Genomic DNA, 24,907 nt, shown 5'->3' with positions numbered 1-24,907 from the left:
ATTCAGAAATAGGCCTGTTTACAAACATTATAATAAACACTGTAGACATAGCTAGGCTATATTAGTTCTCCTCACTCCACAACAAATCCTTTCAATTTAACAGTATTTACAAAAGAACAAGAATTAAAAAATATAAAAAGCTATACCAAACGACAAGCCAAAATGAATTCATTTAGGCTAAAACAAAACTGAAACCAACATTGGGTCTCTCATTCGTTTCCATTTTCCTCCGCTCGCAGAAGCGCTGCAGGTGTGTGATGTGATATGAATCCTCATGTTCTGTTGTTTGCTGCTTTTTGTGCATTTAATCCTCCGCTCGCAGACAGCGCTTACAGGTGGTGTGATGTGAATAAACTGAATCCTCACGGTTAATAATGGTTGTTTGCTGCTTTTTGTGCATTTAAAATTAATGTAGTTGTGAAATGTTAGTTTGAAAAACTATGGCATACTATATTTTATTAAATATAAAATGTAGATAATTATGATATTAGCATTAATAATTATATTAATATGAAACTAAAATCAGAAAGATTTACTGATTTATTTCTTTTAAATATTTGAGCTTTTATAACAGGTGTCAAAAGATAGGATTATTCATTATAAATTAATGAAAAGTCACCTGGCTTCAGTGAAAAAAACAATCTTGTATAACATTATATAACACATGAAAAACAGATAAAAACATGTAAAGTTTTATGAATATGACTGAATACAACATTTCAGGCAATATGCATACATGAATCTTCAACAACCTACAGTTACATTTACATTTATGCATTTAGCAGATGCTTTTATCCAAAAGCGACTTACAGTGCATTCCGGCTATACATATTTTTATCAGTATGTGTGTTCCCTGGGAATTGAAACCACAACCTTTTGCACCGCTAACGCAATGCTCTACCACTGAGCCACAGGAACACAGTTCCAAAACTAAACTACTCCCAGAATGACCAAAGTCGTGTACACTGATATCACCCATCTGCGACAGTTTGCAGAGCGGAATAAAGTTGTCTGCTTGGTTGGAGAGTTTTAAAATCACACCACAGATTCAGTATAGCAGAATCAGTTCCTGCTGACATATTTTTTCCGTCACACTGTATGTACAGTCATACCACCCAGGCATACTGCGGCTAGACTCTGTACATGTCGGTCAGACGGCTGCTTCCTGTCTAAGTGGCGGTTCTTGGCCAGAATTACCTGCAATGAGCACCAGCTACCGCCAGCTTCACCAGCACAATGTCATTCCTTACTAAGCGACATGTATTCTTGAAAATAAATACAACGAGTGAGGGGGAAAAAGAAGAAAAACATACAGAATAAACTCTAAAGCCCAAGAGAGGTGCTGGAAAAAACAGTTATTTAAATGTAAATAAATAGAAATTTTATCTGCTCTATTCCTCTTAAAGTTTGCTGCTTTATCTTCCAACTCCTCTGGCTTTCCTCTGCAGTTGCTCGGTCTATTACAGAACCTCCAGCACAGGTCACACCGAACAGAACGCCAGCCGCACACTGGACTTGGCTGCTGGAATTAATGTGGCTGGGAAGCAGGCGCTGCTATCGGCTTAAGACATTACCACATGTCATTTGTCATTTTCTATGATACCACAAAACGCTAACATTTAATTTTCCGCAGCATTTTATCAGAGGCTGAGTTCTCTCTCTCTACGCTCCATTGTCTTTGACCTATATACATACAGCAGGCCAGATGGATGAGAGGAGAGCATCCATCGCTCGGCCTCTGTCTCTGACAGGCATCAGACATGCTGACAGCTTCCCCTCCGCTCCAGATCACATGGGTCTGCGGACGGCGGGAAGAAACTGTGCAAGATCCTTCAGAAGAAGGAGAGAAAGAAACGAGGTGGATACGACATACTATGTGTGTACGTTCTGTTCCTTACAGTAGTTGCGTATTAGGATACATCATTATCAGTGTCAATCAACACTGAAGCTCTTTCAGACTATTATCAGTATCATATCTAGGCCGATATTGGAAGCATATCATTTCAGGACTTATTTTTTCTTGTTCATAGCCTAGAGTATACTGTACTTCTATGGAAAAATAGTTTTTCCAAAATAGTTTGACCAAAATCTTAAAGCTATTTTAGCTATTTAGCTATATGAGCTATTTTATATAGTGTTAATGTTATGTAAAGTATCATGTTATTATCATTTTTATAATAACTGCATATTTTTGGACAATGAAATTAATTTTATATAGACAAAATTCACTGCTGGCATACTGTGTGTGTGTGTGTGTGTGTGTGTGTGTGTGTGTGTGTGTGTGTGTGTGTGTGTGTGTGTGTGTGTGTGTGTGTGTGTGTCATTTTGATTTATTATAACAATTGCTGATTATTGAAAGCCAAAATGAAAGAAATGACAAAAAATTAATTTTGATTGATAGACCAATCAAAATAGATATTGATAGCCAAAATGAAAAGAATGGCCAATATTACAAAACCTACTTAAAAATATCATTCACAATGAGTGAAATCACATACCTACAACTTTGTACGAGCATCTGATTTGATTATTTTCTAATTCAATTCAAAATTTGATAGACTCAAAAAAAAGAAAAAAAAAAGATTATTTATAATAAATGTCATCTGATCATTTAGTGTTTTGTTTTTTTAAAAGATGAGGATAATGTCTATTAATATTTGTAACTCTTTTCTTCTTGTTGCATTTTCTACTAAAATCATGTCTGAATTTGTGAATGTTAAAAGAGAAATGTAAATGTGCAGGAACACTGGATGTGTTTTTCCACTGGCTGTCCTTGTTCAATCTAATGCAGCATGAAAGAAAAGCAGAGAAAGCAAAAGACACGAAGCACATTACTTAGATAAAACGCGGGCCGGGGCAACATGAAAGACCTGCAGACACCATATTTCAATCAGACGTCCGTCCTAAGCTAAAATAATAAATACAAATGGACCGGCTGCGGGAAGATGAGAGGTCAGACTCAGAGTGGTTTGAAGAAGAAGAAGGGCTTTAGAGGAAGACAGTTGAAATGAAGCAGTGAGCATGAAGTAGATGACAGACAGACGGAAAAGGCAGTCCAGAGACAGGACGAGCCGAGATGAGACTCAGCGGGTGAAAACAGCGATCGATCGTGTGACATCACCGATGAACTGCTTTGATTGGATCAATTCATTCTGTTGCTGATGTGCACAGAAGATTACAGTGGCCAGACTGAGACGATATTGCTTGTGTTTCAAGTGGGGAACGGGAGCTGAGGCGAATTTATCGATGACAATGAGACTGCAGTTATGCTAAAGGTTAGGAGGAAGTGATGTCATTAGTTGAAATAACTCGTGGGTTTGCATACACGTTGTTAGAGACCAGAATGCTTGTTTAATCATGAGATTCTGTGCTCAAAAGTTGAAATGCATCCCACAATTTCACTGAAAGTTGCTGTCATTTGACAGATTTCCATCGGGAGATTTGCTCTCTTCTCTTCTTCTGGTAGTGTGGTTAAAAATCAGCTCCAGAGAACCATAATTAGACTCCACAAAGGCCTAAAAACCCTTTGGCATCACTTTTCAGTCAGCGCAAGCATCATTAACACAAGCAGTGAGCAGCAAACCCTCAGAGAACTGCTCCAAACCTCCAGGCCTTTGGTCCAGCAAAACTTATTCTGTTTTCATATGAGTGAAGTGTATGATACAAGAGCAGAGCATATTTATTAATGTCAAGATCACTTCAAGTCATTGTAGTTTCATAACCTCAATATGAAAAGTAGTGTGCAATGATTAGAGGCAAGTTGACCAATAATTGTATCTATTATAGCTGACAACTGATATCCAAAATGCAAACAATATTATAAATATTATAGTTTTATAAAGCCATACAGTTTCATCTGACTGTTTTAAACAAAAAAAAAAGCAGTCACACTGGGTGAATTCTCATACTTTAGAACACTTTGAAATAGATTACAAGATTGTACAGTTTAGTAACTGTTGAAACCTGCCATAGAGTAAGCATTGATAGAATCAGAGAAAAATGTGTTCTGGTGTACCAATATTATACCAATATCATATGCTAAAAAAAATGGCGCAGAAACTATTTTCACTCAATAATTGCTTGTAAAAAAAAAAAAAAAAAAAAAAAAAAAAAAAAAAAAAAGGCAAAAACGAACTTGATTAAATGTGACATAAGTACAAAAAGTTAAATATTTTTTTTCAATAATAATTTCTACAGTACAACAATAATGTAAATGTAAAACTAAAAAAAAAAAGAAGGTTATAATAGTCATTAAGTAAAAATGAAGCAGACAATCATATTAATGTTGGTGCATCAACACCAAATATTATAGCAGTTCTACTGATGGATTAATTAAAATAGTGGAATTGTATAGTTTTAGTGATTTTGATAAATACTGTGCAAAAAAGTGTTTTGTGTATATTTTATGTGCAACAAAAAAAAAATGATATTCTTCAGTCATACCAGCCATCACTCACAGTCTCAATATTGGTATCACCAACATCCAATCAATTATTAGACTAAAAGAAATAAACATGGTGACCTGTTTATTTTTCATCCAATTTAACAATAATAAACTATATTATTTGTGTTCATACTATACATACTGTATACTGCATAAATTGTTTATAATTCAGCGCCATTCTAGCTACCACTGCTATATTCATGGTGAGAAACAAGTGAAAATAGAAGTAATAATGAAATAAATAACTAAACTATATATAAACAAGACATTTAAAAAATGTTTTTTTGAGGTTTATATATATACAGTAATACAAAAGACATGAATTTTTCAGGTCTAAAAAGATAAAGCCAGACCAGACTGGAGCGGAACTTGAGCAATGTTTCCCTCAAACACTTGAGCTGAATGTAAAGCTTTCTGTGGCGTGATGCTGAAACACATCAGCTCATGGCCACTAGCAACGAAAAAGCTTGAAATCCTCTCTGTCTCTATTTCGCGTGCCCTCTGCTCTCAGCCCTCCCTCTCTACATTCAAGCCGTCTCTTTTTCTCTCAAAGACCTCTCGCTGTGGTCGTGTCCAAGCCCTCGGCTCGCCTTCCATCGCCTCTTTCATGTGTCCGCTCACTGCAGGTCCATTTCATGTCACGGCCACGTAATTACCAATTTGTTTGGGGAGAGGAAGAATGGATGGATGGATGGATGGATTTCAGTTCAAACAAGACATGAGGATTAAAATGAGATGTAAACATTAAAATTAGAGGGAGGAGAACGAGAGAGATTTTTTTCTTTTTTTTCTGAATCAATATCATTGCTTTGACAGCACACTGGGCTTGTGTGAATTGAATGTGTCTGAACAGATCGCTAAAGCTTTGAGCACAAGCCAGTCAGGGACAGACCTCAGAGAGAACAACACTTAAAGCTTTCAGCCCCAGCCAAACCAGGGAAACGGAGAGAAACACCCAGAAAGAGCGCAGAAAAAGTGTGTGTGTGCCAGAAAAGGAGGGAGATGGACTTCTAACGGCAATAGATGCTGATGAAACGGCCTCATGTAATAGGACTTGCACTCTGCCACACAATGCCGCATTAAATGATGGTCAGGAAATATCCATTGCCTGTACAGTGCAACTGTGACCGCCTCAATTTTCAGCGCTCTTGATTCCAGGAAGTGTTTTCCCCATTCATTTTCTCCATTGAGATTTAAAAAAAAAAAAAAATTCAATAAAGAGTTCAAAGCCACCAAACAAAACCTGCTCTGAGATGAATCACAACATTTGAAACTTTGATCTGAGGCAAAAAGTACAGTACAGGAAAACAAGAAACAAAGATACAAAACTGTAAAAAATGTCATTCTTTCATGAGGTAATAAACTACTTGTCCTATAGCATTAAAGCTTTAAAAAGCCGTAATCTGAAAAAGACAATGGTTATATAAAATGTAGGCTGTATTAAAAATTTTAATTTAATATATTCTAAAATATAATTTATTCCTGTGAAGACAAAGCAGATTTTTTTGTCACATGATCCTTAGAAATCATTCTAATATGCTGACTTGCTGAAGAAACTTATCTAATTATTATAGTCGAGCTGATACACACACACACACAAAATACCGTTCAAAAGTTGGGGATCAGAATGATTTTTAATGTTTTGTAAATGAGTTTCATATTTTATTTGATCAAAAATACAAGAAAAAAATTTATACATTTATACAATATACATTAAAATCTAATTTATTCCTGTGGTGCAAAGCTGAATTTCCATCAGCCATTTTTTGAAAGAAATTAAAACTTTTATTCACCAAGGATGTATTAAATTGTTAAGAAGTGATAACACAGATTTATATTGTTAGACAGATTTATATTTTGAATAAATGCTGTTCTTTTTAACCTTTTATTCATCAAAGAATCCTGAAAAAAGTATTGCCGTTTCCAAAAAAATATTTGGCAGCAGAACTGTTCCCAACATTGATAATTCTAATAATAAATCAGCATATTAGAATGATTTCTGAAGGATCATGTGACACTTTATACTGGCGTAATGGCTGATGGAAATTAGGCTTTGCATCACAGAAATAAATTATATTTTAAAGGATATTAAAATAGAAACATTTTGACATAACATTTTGCAAGATTACTGTTTTTTTCCAAAAAAATTCACCAAATAAAAGCACAATAGACTACCATAAAAAACATTACAAGTCTTACTGATCCCAAACGTATAAGTATATGTCTTTACCGTCACTCCTATAAACTAATTAGTTGCAATTTAAAGTCTTTACCAATCTTTGCCACTGACTTCAAACTACTGTTTTACCCATTTGTCAGCAATGAGTTTTTAATAATTTAAAATATAATTTTGTAATGACTTTTTCCTTTATATACTGTATAAGTACAGGTCAGTATGTGGTTTCATTTTTACATAAATGTATGTGTGACAACTGTATACAAATGTATGAATGACAACAGAACATTATTTCACCCATATTTTCATATTTTATTTTCACAAAAGTTATTCAAATCAGTAAACACTTTACTTGCATTTAATATGTTTTCAATTTAATTTGATGCGGACACCAAGTTGTGATGCCCCATCTTGGATCCATATTAAATAAAGAGCAATGAAGGAAATAAGTAAAAAATAAAAGTCAGTTACATTATTTGCAGTGTTTTATGGGTTTGGACAGTCAATGTTGAGCTCTTTAGCAGAAATTTCCGTTTCCATGTGTTTTCGCTTGAACACAGATATTGTAGCTTTTACTGGAAATTTGGCTATTAAACACTGAAATCACATTGATGTGTGGTTTATATAAATGCATACACAATAATTTAACAACCTCAGAGCTCAAAGTGCGTCTTGAAAGGCTCCTGCTAAAAACCAATATCACTATTGAGAACATTAATAGGGTTTTACTTCCTGTTAGGCTCTATACAGACAGGAAAGTGCATGTGCAGTCGTCCCGTGTGACAAGACACACCCAAAGGCCCGTGCTCTTGATGAAGGTACAGGAGCCGTTTTATTTTATATCTCTCCTCTCATCACCAACATTCATCTTGTTCAGACAACTTGCTCCAATCCATAAAACAGGCATTAATATGAAGCTATCATCCGGCTAAGAATTTTCATTTTAACTGACAAGGTGCCCCATTCATCACTGGTGGCGTCTCTATGTGCTCTCTGACTGCTGGAGAGAGAGATACAGGGAAGCTGTTCAGACGCTGCCCTGTGCCAGAGAACAAAAATGCAGCTAAGCCCCTTCAGCCGCGGCCTACAGAGAACAGACGTCCTGGACCCGCTGTGGGCTTCACAATACCTGCAAAGAGCATTCATGTGTGTGGGAACGCTTTTGGCTTTTTTAGTAAAAAAGACGCTGTCTGAAATGCTACATCTGAGAATGTCAAAGGAGATGTATTCTATACTTTTGCACTTTTATATTTTTCTCCCTCAAGCTCACCTGGAAAAGGTTTTTTTACACCAACAATACCTGCAAATTAAGTTTTTCACAACCACCATTTCACTATCCCTAGATTAAACCATGTCAAAAACTGGCAGTGTAGAAACTGATTACATTAATGGAATTGAAACTCATTCTACTCTAAAATAAAAAGAACATTGCACTTCAGAAGAAGAATTTTATTCTTAAAGTAATACACCAGCCAAAAATAAAAATTTGCTGAAAATTCACCCTCAGACCATCCAAGATGTAGATGAGATTGTTTCTTCATGGAAACAGATTTTGAGAAATTTAGCATCCCATCACTTGCTCACCAATGGATCCTCTGCAGTGAATGGGTGCCATCAGAATGAGAGTCCAAATAGCTGATATAAACATCACAATAATCCACATGACTTCAATCCATCATTTAATGTCTTGTGAAGAGAAAAGCTGTGTGTTGTAAGAAACAAATCCATCAAGCTGTTTTTAACTTCAAACCATTTAAACCAAAATTCAGTAGCCCCTCACTGCAGAACACAAGATCCAGTGGGTGGAGACTGGTAGGTTTAGGGGTGGAGAAGGGTGTGTTTAGGTATATGTGAGGTGGAAAGAATTGGATCTGGATCCAACCACACCCCCTGGATCTTGTGTTCTGCAGTGAAGACCATCTCCCAAAATTGCTTCCTTCAAAGAAAAATTCGCCTCAAAATATCCACAGATCAAACACTTTTTATAAGTGAAAACAGTCCAAAACAGGTGTCATTTGATGGACTGGAATCGTGTGGATCATCTGTTTTGACTCTCATTCTGACGGCACCCATTCACTGCAGAGGAATGCTAAATTTCTTCAAATCTGTTCTGAAGAAAAAACAAACTCATTTACATCTTGGATGGCTTGGATGTTTTTTTGTTCGTTTGATTTTATTTTTGTTTTTTTGCAATTCCGGTTCAGTATTTTCACTGCTTTCTGTGCAACTTCTTTAAAACTTCCTTTTAAAAATTAAAGCGTGGAGGTCAAAATGTGTTGAACCCAGATGGAAGTTATGTGGAAGATCCTTTAAATCAATAAATGTTCTAGGTGCACTAGGGAGGGAGTACAGTATGTCGGCATAATACATCAAACTGCATTGCAAACGAGCAAAGAAAATACTTTTTTCAATGATAAATCCCGTTTAAAGTCTTAATAAGAAATTCCCACAAAGATGTCTTTGGTGCTCTTACACAGCAAAGCGTTTGTGGTGCCGTTGCCGCTCTTGTACCTTTGAGGATACAAGCCATTTTCCTTCAACAGAGCGGGACGTAATTCCAACAGACAGCACACCAAATGCGGAAGTGAAAGGCCATTACTGTATTTGTCAGAGAACTCATTAACGGATTCACATTAGAGGGAAGGACAATATATGCACGCGCGAGGGTTAAACAGAGACAAAGTGAGACGGAGGAATACAAAATGCTGGAAGTGTCTCGGCAGAACATTAGCACGAGCAGAAGGCCATGGGGGAGAGAGAAGATCCATTTTAATGAGCATCACAACTTAACAAAAATGTTCTCTGTTTCCATTCCTGACAATTTTGCCAATTTCATAGTAAACAAGCATAGAGAAATACTCTCTGACAGCATTGCCTTGATATGGTAAACAGTCTGGCTTTGAAGTGAAGCGTCAGATTATACATTGCTGAAGTGAGATTTTTAAGATTATTCTTGTTATATCTAATGATGCCGCTCATGGAAAAATAAATACACTGACATTTGCAGCATGAAAAATAATTTACAAGGCATCAGAGAGCGGGAGAGAGAATGCTAAATGTTTTCCCCTCGCTTGGCAAAATGACTGGGGCATGGCTGGGGTATGATACTGCTAAAATATTTATGATGAATAGCGGGCACGCATGCCAGCGGAATCACAGGACTTCCTGTGGAATGTGTCTGGGTGCATACTGTGTGCCAGCTTCACAATAACCCACCCCCCTCTCCATTCACACTCATCCAGAAACCCTCCCGCACACAGCAGATGCTGTGTTCATCTGCTGCGCTACACAGTAACTGTCCAAATATTGACACACAGCTCCGTCCCCCACTGATTTCTTTTAACCCTTCACCATTTGCTCGTGATGCATCTCTCTGCCGCATGTCTGCGGGCTTTATTCTCGAAGTTCAGCTGATGCAAAAAAGGCATTGTGGCAGTGACACTATATTACTCAAACCATTTCAGATAAATAAATAGAAGAATAACATAATTAAACATAAAAAATTACAAAATTAAATAAAATCACACTAAATTTCTCAATTATTTAAATTTTCTAATTCTAATGACTTCAAGAAATAAACAAACATAATAAAAAATTAAAAATTATATCAAACTCATCTAAATGAGCTCATGCAAAAAGTACAAAACAAAACAAGTTACAAAATTATGTCAAATTAGCTGATGCAAAAAAAGAAACTGGCTGTCAGACTAATTTAATCAACTATTTAAATTTTCTAAGAATAATAAATTCAAGAAATTTGTAAACATAAAAATGAAAAATGTGATAAAAATCAGGTGACGCAAAAAAAATGCTCAAACAAAACTTTCTAAGATAAATAAATTCAAGAAAATTTTAGATATAAAAAATTACAAAATTTTATACAACTCAGTCAGACTAAGTTACTTAACTAACTGAATTAAAAAAATATGAAAAAATAAACAATTATATAAAAATCAGCTGATGCAAAAAACAGCAGGTATAATAATAATAATATTAATAAAAAAGTAAATAAAATATGTAAATATAATGATAACCATCAGTTAAATTCAACAACTTTCACATTATGAAAGTTTATGAAACATTGTTTTCTTTGGAATATGAAAACTGTGCACAATAAAATGAGGACAACATTCTTTTTTGGTCAATTTTCATGTCATGTTGATTTTAAAGAAGTCATTAAACATGGTAGAATACAGTCATGTAAAAAATAATGTGGTGCAGGAAACCATGATTAACTTTATACGTACACCTTTAAAAAATTAAAGGAAATAAAACATAAATAAAATAAAGTGTAGGATATGTACTCTTTAAAAAAGCCTTGTAAACAAATGGAGACAGTCTGAGAGCCATCACAAAAAAAAAAAAAAACATTTGTACACAACTAACTTCCTCTACACACACAAGTTTAACATCCGCTCCACACAGACAGACAGCTAATATGAGTTTATAACTTTTTTTGAGGAACCGCAGTGATTCGGGAGGTGTGCACTCTGTGGGGATTTCTCAGGCGGGTTTTGAGTGGGCACTGAAGGGGTAAATCAAGACTGCTGGGCGAGACACACATCTGACAGCGGAGAGAGAGTTCAGAGGAAGATCTCAGCACTCACACTGAGCCAGAGGCTCCCTCAGTCCTGGCCTGGAGCACACTTTCCATCCTCTCTCTCTCTCTCTCCTTCTCTCAGTTGCTCACTCGCTCAAAGACTTAGTCTGACCACAGGCTGAGCAAGTCCAACATTTACACCATCTTAACTGCCAATACAGCACTTCCTGTCATCTTCACACTACGCTTTTTGGGGCTCCATGGGTTTGATTTCTCAGATGAACTATCCACTTTAAAATATGAAAATATAATATAGTAAAAATTCAAAAACATGTTTATTTTATATTATTTTATTATAATCCTTTCTTTTGGAATGTCTAGTGTTATGTTATGTTATGTTATGTTATGTTATGTTATGTTATGTTATGTTATGTTATGTTATGTTATGTTATGTTATGTTATATGTTATGTGTTATTAATACAATGAAAGTGAATGTTGATTGAGGCTCTCAAGCTCCAAAAATGGCAAAAAGCTGCATAAACAAAGCATAATAACTGTTGACAACTGAGCTGTATTCCAAATTATATGATAGCTTTGTGTGATGGACAGACTGAAAAAAAATATTCATCACACTGTTGTATGACTTTAGAAGAGTTAAAATATAGGGCAGAAGTCATATACTTACATAGTTATGGACAACAGCTGCTAAACAGCTCCTTTTCCCATCTACAGAAGAAAGAAACTTATACCGGTTTGGACCAACATGAAGATTTTGTGGTGAATTATCCCTTTAACACATGCGTGTTTCCACATGATTTTAGCAGTCAGATAAAGTATTTGAAATCTGGAAAACTTTTTTTTAATCCAAAATTTGCCAGTTCTACAGTAGTTATCAGATCCCTGTGGCAACACAGAAAGGAGGGTTGACATCGATACTGGACTGAGATCACGACCTGAGCAGATCTCCAATTCCCCGCGTTCATTCCCACCCCTCCGCAGACCTGACCGCCAAACCCCAACCTTTCGATTATCCACATTTTTAACCACTGACATTTCTTCTGTCTCTGAGGTAAAGTATTTCAGTTTTTGGCTCGTAAAGACAAAATAGAACTGCATACAACAGAGGAAATTGAGAAGTAATCTGTGGAGAGAAAGAGGGAACGAGCCAAATATTAAATGAAACATCTAACTGGCACAATCAGTTGACGAGAACAGCAAGAAAGATTAGCTTTAGCTATCAGAAGCTTTACAAAGCCTCTATAAAACTTCAACATCATCAGCACTGGAAGAATAACATGCTAGGCTAGGCTAGGCTAAGACACATTTCTCCTATTCAAGCAAAGGAAACTGTTTTATTGTAAAACGTTTCCCAACTCCACATTACATTAGCATATTTTATTTAAAACACACTGTTAAAAATTATTTTGAAGTAAATAAAACAGATAGTTTACTATGTGGTCATGTGAATAGTTTTACCTACACAAACAGAGAAAAAAACATGTCACTTGCAGCGTAACTGAATAAATATCACAAAATTGAATTTGGCTGTGGTTTAATGCCAAAGGAAGAGATCCGCTTACATGTGAGGGTCACAGAGGATTTACAGTAAACTAAGATCAACTAAATATATACCCCAGACAAATAAACCAGCTGAGGAAATGGATTGTTTTCCTTCACCATGTGACCAGGTTTATCGTCCGGTATTATAGCAGATAGACGTGTTTAGCGCAGGATTCCAGTTGACTGATAGACTTCCAGTCTTCCATAAAATTCTGCATCTCAGCATTTTCAAATCGGGTTAATGCTTACATAGTAATAATGTTTTCCCCCTCTCTTTTTTTCCCGAAAGTCTTTAGAATGTATTTAAATGAGATATTTAGTTAATGAGTTTGGGCAAAGTCTGGAACAGTCTTTTAAGAATTATCATTCTCATTAATTTTCAGAATTACCCACTGTGTTGTGATAGCTGTCATGGACTTTAGAGTTCAATTAACTAAATACTGAGAACGTATATATAATATACATATACGTGTGTCTGAGTATGCGCGCGAGCTGTATGCATGCACAACCCAACCCGAGCGTGCTTAAGCATGCATGCACACGTTTGCGATTTGTTTCATTACAAATTTCAGCAGTTTACCATTTCATTCTGGGTTTATGCAATAAATATGCAAGTAAACAATTCCAAGAAAGCAATCCATGATCCAACAAAGCGAAGATCCTCTGCTTAAGTCTGTGTCACAATTCCGCATGTATATGATATTTTGTGCAGTTTTCGTGCTCAAATCCAGACTCTCTGGTAAGAACGAGAGATTACCCACAATGCCATGCAGCAAAATCAGAACGTAACAAAAGCTGAAGAACACAAAATGCATGGAATAAATCAGGCCCTTTTAAGGACACACAGGTTTCTTAAAGAAAAATAACTCCCCCCCCCCCCCCCCCCCCCCAAATAAAAAACAATCTGATCCAATTAATTAATTAATAAGGCACCCAGACTAAATTATTTAAACTATTTCAATTTTCTAAGTATTAAATTTTTTCATGAAAACATAAAAATAAAAAATAATTTTACAAATTTAAAAATTAAATAAAAATAATATAAAGTAATATATGATATAAAAATAACAATAATCATAATTTAAAGTCAACATAAAACAAATTTCTGCAAATATTTATTTATATTTTGATTCAACATTTTGAAAGATTTAGATTTTTTTCTTTGTAATATGAAAACAACAATAAAACAAGTACATAGTGTGCATTGTAGTACGTGTTTGTGTACATTTTTTTTTTACAGTTTACCATTTCTTTATGGATTTATACAATAAATATCCAAGTAAACAATTCCAAGAAAGCCATCCATGATACAAGCAAACCAAGATCACAATAAAGCATGTATCTGCTGTTCTGTGCTCAAATCGAGACTCTCCTGTGAGAACGAGAGATTACCCACAATGCCATGCAGGAAAAATCATAACATAACGAAAGTTGAAGGGCACAGAATGCAGGTGGAATAAATCAGGCTCTTTCAAGGACACGCACATCAAAGTGTGTTTCTCATTCTTTGACTTTTGCACCAAAGTAATTACTATACGAGTAAACATTTGTTTTGTTTTCTGTCATTTCATCCTGAGGAGTGCCCACATCAGAGGCATAAGTGTTTCATTATGCCTTTATCTTTCCACAGTTCTTGTGAAGCAGGAACAATTAACCCTGCCTTCATTGTGATTGATATAGGCTTTGCTTTCAATTTGTTCCACTACACAGATCATGAAATTCACAATGTGCCCATCCTTATTGACCTAGACTTTCAAATACGGGGGCTACAATGAGATGAAAAGAATTAAACAGAAGAGAGCCGCATAGCCATGAAATAACATGGGAGAGAGAGAGGGGGGAAAAATGGATGTGACCTCACAAAACCTCAACTACTTCAAGTACACTTTCTGGAAAGTTGTTTTCTATTCTGTCGAAAGCTGTCCTATACGTTTCTGCTCTCTGAGTACCGTCTGAAAGGCGGAGGACAGTTCTCGAGATGACACGGTTACGTCATAAACGGCTCGCTTCTTCATAAGCAAAATTGAATTTCTATCGGTCTTGCCAAAACCAATCTTTCAAATGTGAACCCCTGAGCTTAGTTTGTAAATCATTAGGAGGCAATGAAAATGCTTGTTTGTAGTATACAGCTGCTTTAATAAAACTGACAGAAAATACGCAGGGTTTAAGTAATTCATGTGAATTGAGAGTTAATTCTGAACGGACGAACGGACGGACGGACAGATGGATGGCCAGTTAACTGTAAATTGTCCACATTGATCTAACTGTAGGCTGTTTAAATTGTCAAGCAAATATAATATAGTGTGTACAGTCACATTGCATTTAACAGTGCTTTCAAATGCAGCTCATCCAATAAGAATCCAATGAGACTCTGAACTATCCATTTGAAAGTTTTACTGCCCTCTAAAATACTGGTAAATATAACACAAATATATCATATGTCCCTCAAAATACACTTTACTCTTGCGAAAGCTCTGAGAGTTTGCGTGTGTTTACTTTAGCTGATGGCTATTGTGCTGTACAGTATCAATAAGCAATCTGACCTTTTCCCACAGTCTGCTGCTGGAAAGGCCTTCATTTTTCAGGACTGTGAGCTAATTTTAGCCTTTCCCTGACGAAAGACCTACTTTTATTCCATTACACGCCACACACGGACAGATATATTATCGATTCAAAAAGTTTGCCTTTGTTACGTCAAAGCACAGGAAGTGGCAGGAGACACAGAAGTGGCTGACACAGCGTCCTGCAGTGCTGCTTTAGATGAGTGCACCCGATGATAAGCCTGGGAAAAAGCCGGCACAAAAGCAGTCAGTAAATCCCCGCAAAGGGGGCTTCTTTAGGTGACGACATGCGTAAGGAATGCTATAGAGAAAATACCTCGGCGTGCTGTAGCTCCTTTGTGAGGCAAGGTGATGGAGGCTTACATCCATTTATAGCCATATCACAGCTATGACATTCACTTATTAAACTGACAGGTGGGCTACCAAGCATATGCGCCACAAAATTTATTTATCAGGGTGTGCAGCAGGTATTACGGTGAGGTGCAAGGGCAGTGTATGTCGAGTCATGTGAGCTCTGTCTTCTAGTGGCTCTTCTGCCTAGCAGGAATAATCAATTGAAATTTTGCATGCAAAACTCAGGGAATAAATTATATATATATATAAATAATCAATCAAGCAGTTAATATTTGATATAGTGTATATATATATATATATATATATATATATATATATATATATATATATATAGTTTGTTTTATTGCATACATAATTTAATTATGCAAATATTGCTGTGCAATAATATAGTTCACATTTTGTGATGACATAAACCATCAACTGGAGTAGTTATATATTATATAATCGCTTTACATACTGTATGTACAGTATGCGGATAAAGTTGGATGTACAACATCAATCAACAACATCAATAATATAATTTTCAGTTTGTGACAATATAGTCAGTCATGTAGTTGAGATTTTCTATATAGTATATATTGCTTTTGTGAGTATACTGTATCTATGCGGATAAAGTACTAAATATACTGGTGGGTGATAATATAGTTTACATTTTGCAGTGATACAAACAATCAAATACAGCAGTTGAGATTTGCTATATATTGTAGTATTCAGGAAAAACACTAGTAGCCTAACTGTATTTGAGTGGTAATGTGCTTCTGTTCTGAATTTCCAGTCCTAAATACAGCAATGGAAAAACGTTCTTGAATCCAAATGTAGCAAGTTTTCAATGTAGAGAAAAGTGGCAACATCTTTAAATCAAAATGACAAAGCCATTGTACGATGTGTGCAAATATGTGTAAATCCAAACCCATATCCAAGTATGCAATGCATTTAAATCCATTTTCTTTGCCAATGCATATAGAGAAGGATTACACATGTATTCTGGAAGTGCTGTGGACTTTATTCGGGCTCAGAAGTGCTGCTGGAACACTAGAGGGGGTGAGTAAAGGGCAACACTTGCTGCTAGCATTAGATGATCGCGGCACAGCCAAACCAAAGAAGCAGATGGGAGTCAGCGGGCAGAACATCTGTCTTTAGAGCCAGATACTAAATGAAGGTCTTAAAACCACTGTGGACATTAAACATGTAGAAGGGGAGCTCGGATTTTACTGCAGCCACAAACCATAACAAAACCTGTGACATTCAGAAGCAACACTTTAGCCGCCTAGAGCATGATCATCTCTGATCTCTTCTTTCTGGCATAAAAAGGTATGTATGTACTGCCTAGAGTCCTTTTAAATATATTGAGAAGTCAGCTATCAGTACAGGGGAAACCGGGGCTAGTTGTCACAATCAAACATCCAGTTACAGTGATTTTGTATGCTGGTTTCAAACAGTTTAAAATGATCTTAAAGGGATAGTTCATCCAAAAATGAAAAATCTGTCATCATTTACTCACACTTATGTTGTTCCAACCCCGTATAAATTTAAAAAAAAAAAATCTGTTGAAAACAAAAGATATTTTGAAGAATGTTGGTAATCAAACAGTTGCTGGTAGCCATTAATTTCCATAGTATTTTCCCCATACCATGGAAGTCAATGACTACCAGCAACTGTTTCTTTTGTGTTGAACAGAAGAAATAAATTCATACAGGTTTAGAACAACATGAGGGTGAGTAAATGTAAGAATTTTCATTTTTGGATGAACTATCCCTTTAAATTAGAATAATTTTGAGAATTTTATAGAAATCATATACAGTGAGTGCAGATAAGAATTAGGGCTGCGTGATAAATCGCATGCGTTTATCATGCGTATCTCATCAGTAAAGCCGGTTCTGTGATTAGTAGTGTATCTCCAGCACATGCTTTCAGATGGAGCAGCATTTACACGTTCATTATCAGCGATGAATCGCCTGCGATAAAAAACAACATATGTTGAATAAAAAATCACATAACATAAACACATTTTTAAAAAATATTTTTAATGGACAACTTAACAAAAAAGGAGTAAAACAATACACACCCCTATTGGGGCACACTGTCACAGAAGATCAACATATGTTGAATAAATATTTTCTTGGACAAAAATGGTGGAAATTGACTTTCACTGGATTAAAAAGTGGAACTTAGTCTCTAATCAAATTTCTATAGCAGACTTTCATATATTGAAAATAATAAGGATTACGATAATCTTAAAATCTTTACATTCTTAAAGAAAATTCAATAAAAATAAGATGCATATCATGTTAAACAAAATAAACTCCAGTATATATATATGCATATATATATATGGTTTCTATACGATAATATATATATATATCCATATATTATATATATATATATATATATATACACACACAAAGGCAAAAATGAAAAAGGTCATTCAGTGATTCAGTGCACTGATCCACCTACATCAGATTCACTGATACGGCCACAAAAACCCAAACTAAAAGAACAATCACACACCTCAGCTCAGATGTAGAGATGTATACATCTCAAAGGCTCTCACACCATGAGCTGTGCAGTAATGCATCGCGAGACTGTGCGATTACCTTTGCGGGATGCATCTTCTTTATGTCTGTCTCTCTGCTCTGACCTTCACAATAACAGAGACGAGTGGCGGCTGGTGAGAGCCGCCTTAATCACCGCACAATACGCAGAGCAGCAGCCACAGATGGGGGTTGGAAATCCCTCTTAATTTTGATAAATACACATCAGAATTGATTATTTGCCTCCATTCCATGCCGTGTTCGACGCCTGTGAATCAACGGGTAGAATTGGTACATCCTTTGTGTGATGTTATAGCTCAGCTTGGGCTGTCTGCCTCTCCAGCATTCAGGGAACATCGGCGCTTTGTTTAGACATTAAACATACACATACCTAATATTTGGTGATTGGGATTTAAAAAAAAAAAAAAGAATCACAAGCACATCACACTGACACTCCTGAGCTTTAGCAAGATGCTGATATTCATAATTTCACATCAAAGGATTACAATGAACAGCAACATGTCTGAATGTGATTATAATAACAAGCAGGCCAATTTTCAGCATTTAGGCCTACATCATGGGTAGCTAAAATGAAATACTTGCTAGAAGTTGCAGCGTGACAAGCTATAGTCCAATTTTTTGTTAATTGTATTATAATCATTATGCATGCAGCTTTTACGAGCCGATATTAATTTAGAAACTACATGGAATGAATTTGCCTCACCACAGGCCCATTTAAAATGATCGACGGCAAAAAAACAAAAGATATACACTTTCCAATATACATTCATTTACATTTTTTAACTGAAATGGAAGCGATATGCATCACATATGGCGTCTTGTTAATGGACCTGTTGATATGCAAGCCATTAGAGAGACGATACTTTATAATGCAACACCAAATAAACCCCAAGTATTTCACAATGCCACAGCTTCGCTCTCAATCTATGGATCCACTGCTGCACCGTAGGAGAGGAAATGGAACAATTTAGTACTTTTGTTTGCTCACAGTGAGGGAGGGAGGCATTGCTTTCTTCAACACAAAGCCAACTTTGTGTTTAGTGTTGTGTATAAATTCACGCCAACCAATCTCTCTTTCTCTCTCTGTGAATTTGTGTCCAACTCCTTCAGAGTTGCTTCGCCCAAGAGCACAATCCCTCCCTTCCCAACAAACACTCCCTACAGCACTAGTAAACAGCACTGCATTAAAAAATAAACTCCCAAACCCTCCTTGAGCATTTCAACCCCAGTGTTATTCAGTTCAAGTGGAGCCACATAACGAATCACAGAGTGCAATTTAGCCCTTCAGAATGCCGGTCGGAAACAGGTGATAAAGGAAGCACTCACGCACTGGCTATGAAGTTTCCCCCCTCAAAATTAATTCCATCTTCAAGATTCCTATCTCTGCGATATGCTCGGAATGGCACACAAATACGCTCCCGCCAGAAAGATTACTGCAGACTGACTTAGCATAAACATCTCCTGCTGTTATGACTGGCAGGGGGTGAAATATAATTCTAATGTCGTGGCCTATTTAGACGTAGGTGCATTACTGTAATCTGCACGTTCTGAGTGGGAATTATAAAATTATCGAGTCTGATGAGAGTTTTGTCAAGCCTGCTAATGATAACCATTCACAGTCCGGTCAGGCACACAATCTTGTGGAGTAGCACTTTACAGTATATGAATCGGGCTGTGTTTACATTGTTAAATGTCACTGGCTCTAAGGCTGATATTTTGTACACACACTGCAGAATTATTGCATGCAGTTTTACATTAGTTCAACAAGCTGCATGCCGCACGAAGACACACGCAGTGCGGCGTGAATCAGTGCTGCCTAATTTAATACTCCTGTAAGCTAAACAGAGAAATAAATCTAAAATACCTATTGTTATAATCCCTAAACGCAATCCGACAGCCCCTTGTCATCTACACACAAAAAACTGATGAATTTGCAATAAAAGGTTTTGATAAAAAAGAAAACAACACATACCTAGGTAGTGTAAATAAGATACAGCCTTGTTGCAATTTCAGATCATTAGACATTTCATAACTGCAGATTAATTCAATGCAACACCTGTCATCTAAAGTCTGATGCATATGCAATACTCAAAATAGCAATACAACAACACCCACCTAAAATATAGTCACATTAAAATTTCAGATCAGCATAAACTAATCCTAAAATCAAATAAATAAGCACATTAAATCCATCTGCATTTTCTAATAAATAAATTTAATAGTCGTCAAACAGCCACTTGATGCTTTATGCACATTAAAATAGTCTTATCACAATTTCAGATCTGGAGATCAAACAATTTCCTAATTGCAGAATTTAGTGCCCCACCACCTGTCATCAAAGAGTAAAAAGGCAGATGAGCATGTAATATTCACACAAAATAACAATAAAGTAACAGCATTTAAACGTTCACCTGATTCATGTACACATTAGATTTAGATCACAATTTCTGATCTATAAATGAACTAATTATGACAACAATTTCATAACTAGATTAATTTAGTGTCATATTTTCTTCATCCTCAAGCGCATTACTTTCTCAAATATCTGGTTTATGCACATATTAAAACAGTCTTGTATCACAATTTCAGATCTATTGATCTGACAAACGAATTTAGTGCACCACCTGTCAGATGCGTAAAAAGCACCAGCAAATCTCAACTACTCATCTTTTAGACATGCACCCTACTATATAAAATATCTAAAAAATATATATAAAATCTATAGATCAAACTAAACATAATAGCAATTGTGCACCTGTAATGTAACGTGTTAAACACCAAAACAAATGAACAGCATTTCAGCTACTCAGCAACATCCTTTAACATACACCTGACTAATGTATATAAGATCAACTGTCATTTCCAAATCTGTTCAAATTACAATCCCCATCAAGAGTTTCTGATCCAATACAGAACTCAAATCCACATCGATCCACACTGAAATTTCCTCAAACAGCAGCCTGGCGCACATTATTTCACAGCAGTAAACAGTGTTTTACTCAGATTGGCCTAATGCCGCGAAAAAAACGCCGAGCGGATACAAAGCTGCAACATGGTCGCGTTCGAATGTTCACAAATTTCCCGCGAAGCCTGCCAGCAGCGCGACACACACTGAACACATTCAACGGTCATGTCCTCTGTCCACCAAAACACACACACACTCACGGCTTCTCTCAGTGTGTATACCTGTTACCCAACCCCTCACACACACTCCCGCGTAAAGGGCAAAGTTTCACATCTCAGTCCAAAATGCCCGTCAGCGCACGCGTTTCCACAGACATACAACAAACCGAGCGTTTACCGTTCTCTTCTGGAAGGGTCTTGCTGAATGCTGGGCTTGGTGGGCGCCATCTTCCTGCAATTATTAATTACACTTTTTTCCTCCGAATTTCACGCGACGAGCAGCTGACAGCGGAACCGGGAGCATTTAAGCAACGCCATCGGTGGTACCCGAGCGCTCGTGCCCGTGTCTCCGTGCGTTAAGACGCGTTCAGACGGGAGCGAGACCAGCCGACACTGAGATCCAAAGGCATGCCAATAAAGTGAGAGGAAACCCGGGGACGCTCGTGCGATCCGGCGGCTGTCCTCGCAGGGGAAACGACGGCAGGAATCAGTGCATGAGAGGGGCTTTTACATCACGATGTGCCCCTCGAACACAGCCGCTTCTTCCCAGCGTGTTTGTCCGCATTTTTTCAGCTTTTTTCCTGCCTCTCTCTCCTTCTCATCTCCCTCTCCTGCCGGCGCAACAACGCCACTCAGTTGTAGTTGGAAATAGTTTGAGTTTATGGGGAATATACAGGTTGTTTCTGATGCATCAACGAAAGGATTGAAGAAATCTCTTCATAACACCTTTTGATCGTTTGCATGCTGATGTTTGCATTCATATTTTCTATAAAGATTTCGAGAGATATGATTGACAGCTGTCAAAATGAACTCACATGCCAAGTCGAGGCTTAATCTGAGACTAAATTATTTTGAAACCGGTATTGTGTCAAAGCACTAAGAGTGAAAAAGATATAAATATAGATATAAAAAAGATATCTCATATGCAATGTCCATATGTTAGATATACAGATAAATGCAGAAAGATGTGCATGGTTAAAGTATTTTTTGCTCTAATGCACATTCTAAATATAATTATTTTTTTCCTAAATGAATATGTTGACATAAATAAAGGCCTGTTTTGTGATGTGCATTAGAACCTGTGACCTGTCAAGGTCACGAGCTGACAGCCACCCCATTTAATGTCCCGTTCCATGTGTTGTGCTCTAAATAGACTGTTTAATTGAACCTGACACTATATGAAAGCATGCGTGCACATGATTCTGCTGATATACTAACAATCAGAACATCTACATCCATTAACACCTAGCTTTAGTAGATGATGAAAATGATTGAGTGATTTTTTAAAATAAAAATCAATAATACTAAGTCTGTTTAGCAATTTTACAAACTTTATGAATATTTATTCTATATTTGTATAAATTTATCACACATCATGTGATTTTGTGGTGTTTTCTTGGTTTTGGAGATTAGTTTTACTACTTTTTTTAATATCCTTTCTAATCTATTTAAACTATTGTTCTCAGATGGATATAATAATTATGCATTGATTTTGCATTCTAAATGAATAATTTGAGACCATTTGTTCTGAAGTGAGCTTTTATGTGCATTGAAATAGTTTATACCAGTTTTATAATGATCACAGTTAGCCTACTTTTAATATTTAATATGATTTAAAATATGCTTATTTGTATGATAAATTTGAATGCAAAACATTTATATTGACTATAAATCACAATAGGAGTTTTCTTTACAAATGTGTGTGTGTGTGTGTGTGTGTGTTGTGGAATTTGACACATAGTAAAACTTTACAGCTTCAATAAACGGCTGGCTTTATATCGAGCAGCGTTTTGTGTTTGATAAATGAAGCAAAACCTGGAACTCAGAGAAACTGAGATGTTAGGAATCTAAGTTTATACCTTCAGCAACCTCCAGGGAAATTCAGTATCGCTTATATATAAACCTGTTAACGGTGAATGTGAGTGGACGCAACACATATGACATGAATAGTATGATTGTCACCTAAACGTGAAAAAACAAACAAACATGTTTTGCGTCTATCAGCGTACCTTTGTTGGTAAGACGTCAAGCCTTGGAGGTTTTGCGGGTTCCCGTTAGTAGCTCCCGGGACTCTGGACGCAGCCGGCATTCCTCCACCGGCTCCCGCACCTGCAGCCGCCGCCGCCGTCACCTGAACACTGAAATCCGGGAAGATCCTGATCATCCCCGAGCGCGCACCGCGATGCTGCAGCAAACGAGTGTGTGTGGATCAACCTTCCCTCCGGTCCGACAAATCACAGCAGCACAATCCCATTAGTGATGGAAACAAGCTCATCAACCATTCTACGTCTTGTTTTCTGCTTTCAGAGAGAACTGCTGCTTTTAGAGGGTTGGTGATGATGGTGCTCGCAGAATACCGCCTCTTTGCGCGTCCTGTGCGCTTTTACGCGGAAAAGTTTCAAGCGCTCCAAGCTTTCCTGACGGATCCGAGCTTATGTAAACTTCCTCAAAAGCGTATTATTTAACCATATCCTCCAATAAATCAATGCTCTAACTGTCTTTATGACTGCTTGTGAGCTAATTTTGACTAATAATGATCAGTTTTGAAAACTTACCATAAAGTGACGCACTAACTCCTAAAATCTTAAATCAAAGTATATTAATATTATTTTAACTGTAAAACGCGTACATAACATGCCTTTTCATATTGAATATACAGCTACGGGCTTTAAATAGCCATGATAGAAAAAGAAAATGCTTTACACTTTCCGTCTAGTGTAAAGGAATGTGTGCGTATAAATGAACGAGCACAGAACTTTTTATCGGTCCAGTGTGTCCTGAAAATCTCTGCTGATTAAGATCAGAGACAGCTGTCCATTCCCAGTGTGGTTTAGGAAACAGGTCTAAGTATGTAAGCGAGGAAGGTCCAGTGCATGATGTGATCTGCTCGCCTCCTACTGTTGTGATGATGTGCTACTGCTTTTCAGTTTCTGAGAGAAGGAACGATCAGCTTCTTCTTCTGGTGCTGATGCTGCAGAGGTCAGGTGCTGTCAGTGCTGCTGCCAGGATCAATGTCTGAAGGTGATGGGATGTTTGCTGTGTGCATGCTCCTGATGTGTTGTGTTGTGTTGTCCTGCTGTGTGTGGCAATGCCATTCTTACAGCTCGTGCGAGAAGATGAACTCAGCCGCTCTTGCAGCTGATTAACGGCGCGCGCTGCCGCCGCGCAGCCAATGGGACGCTCGCACGGGAACGCGCGGCGGTTTACGCAGCAGTTAACTCTTTAGGAGTCGAATGATGAGGACCAGCTAGAAGATTTTCAGCTGAGAATGACACATGCAACTGTAAGGTTAATCATACTCACTGAAATGGAGGATATAATTAACAATATAAGATTAGAAATCAAAAGTAGAACTGACCAAAAAAAAAAAAAAACTATATAATGAAATAACATACGTGCATACGCATTCAAGTAGCACGTTTCATAAAAAGAAGTTTGGGTTTTCATATTGACTTCATACATACAAAAAAACCCAACAACAAAATGTTTAGCAAAAATGGCTCAGAAAGGTGAATAGATTCGGAGCAGATACATTTTATGTATTTATACATTATTGAACTTGATATGTATCTTAATATATATCTAATGCAATTATA

General features: G+C 36.7%; 1 protein-coding gene across 5 annotated transcripts in view; it reads right to left on the bottom strand.

The window, feature by feature from the left end:
- LOC109048374 (neuronal PAS domain-containing protein 3-like) overlaps nt 1–24,437 on the bottom strand; it is a 280,671-nt gene extending 256,234 nt beyond the window's left edge. For 3 of the 5 annotated variants that reach the window (XM_042773582.1, XM_042773583.1, XM_042773584.1), the window contains exon 1: nt 23,321–24,437. In XM_042773582.1, the coding sequence (XP_042629516.1) occupies nt 23,321–23,475 (155 nt within the window). In that variant the 5' untranslated portion in view covers nt 23,476–24,437. Of the gene's footprint in view, nt 1–21,489; nt 22,867–23,320 lie in introns of those variants that run through there. The other 2 variants (XM_042773586.1, XM_042773585.1) reach the window with 2 other exon arrangements.
- Between the last annotated feature and the right edge of the window lie 470 nt (nt 24,438–24,907).

The sequence above is a fragment of the Cyprinus carpio genome, chromosome A17, assembly GCF_018340385.1.
Source record: "Cyprinus carpio isolate SPL01 chromosome A17, ASM1834038v1, whole genome shotgun sequence".
NCBI classification, from domain to species: Eukaryota; Metazoa; Chordata; class Actinopteri; order Cypriniformes; family Cyprinidae; genus Cyprinus; species Cyprinus carpio.
The sequence above is the reverse complement of the archived record's forward strand: the minus strand, read 5'-3'. Positions and strand labels throughout refer to the sequence as shown.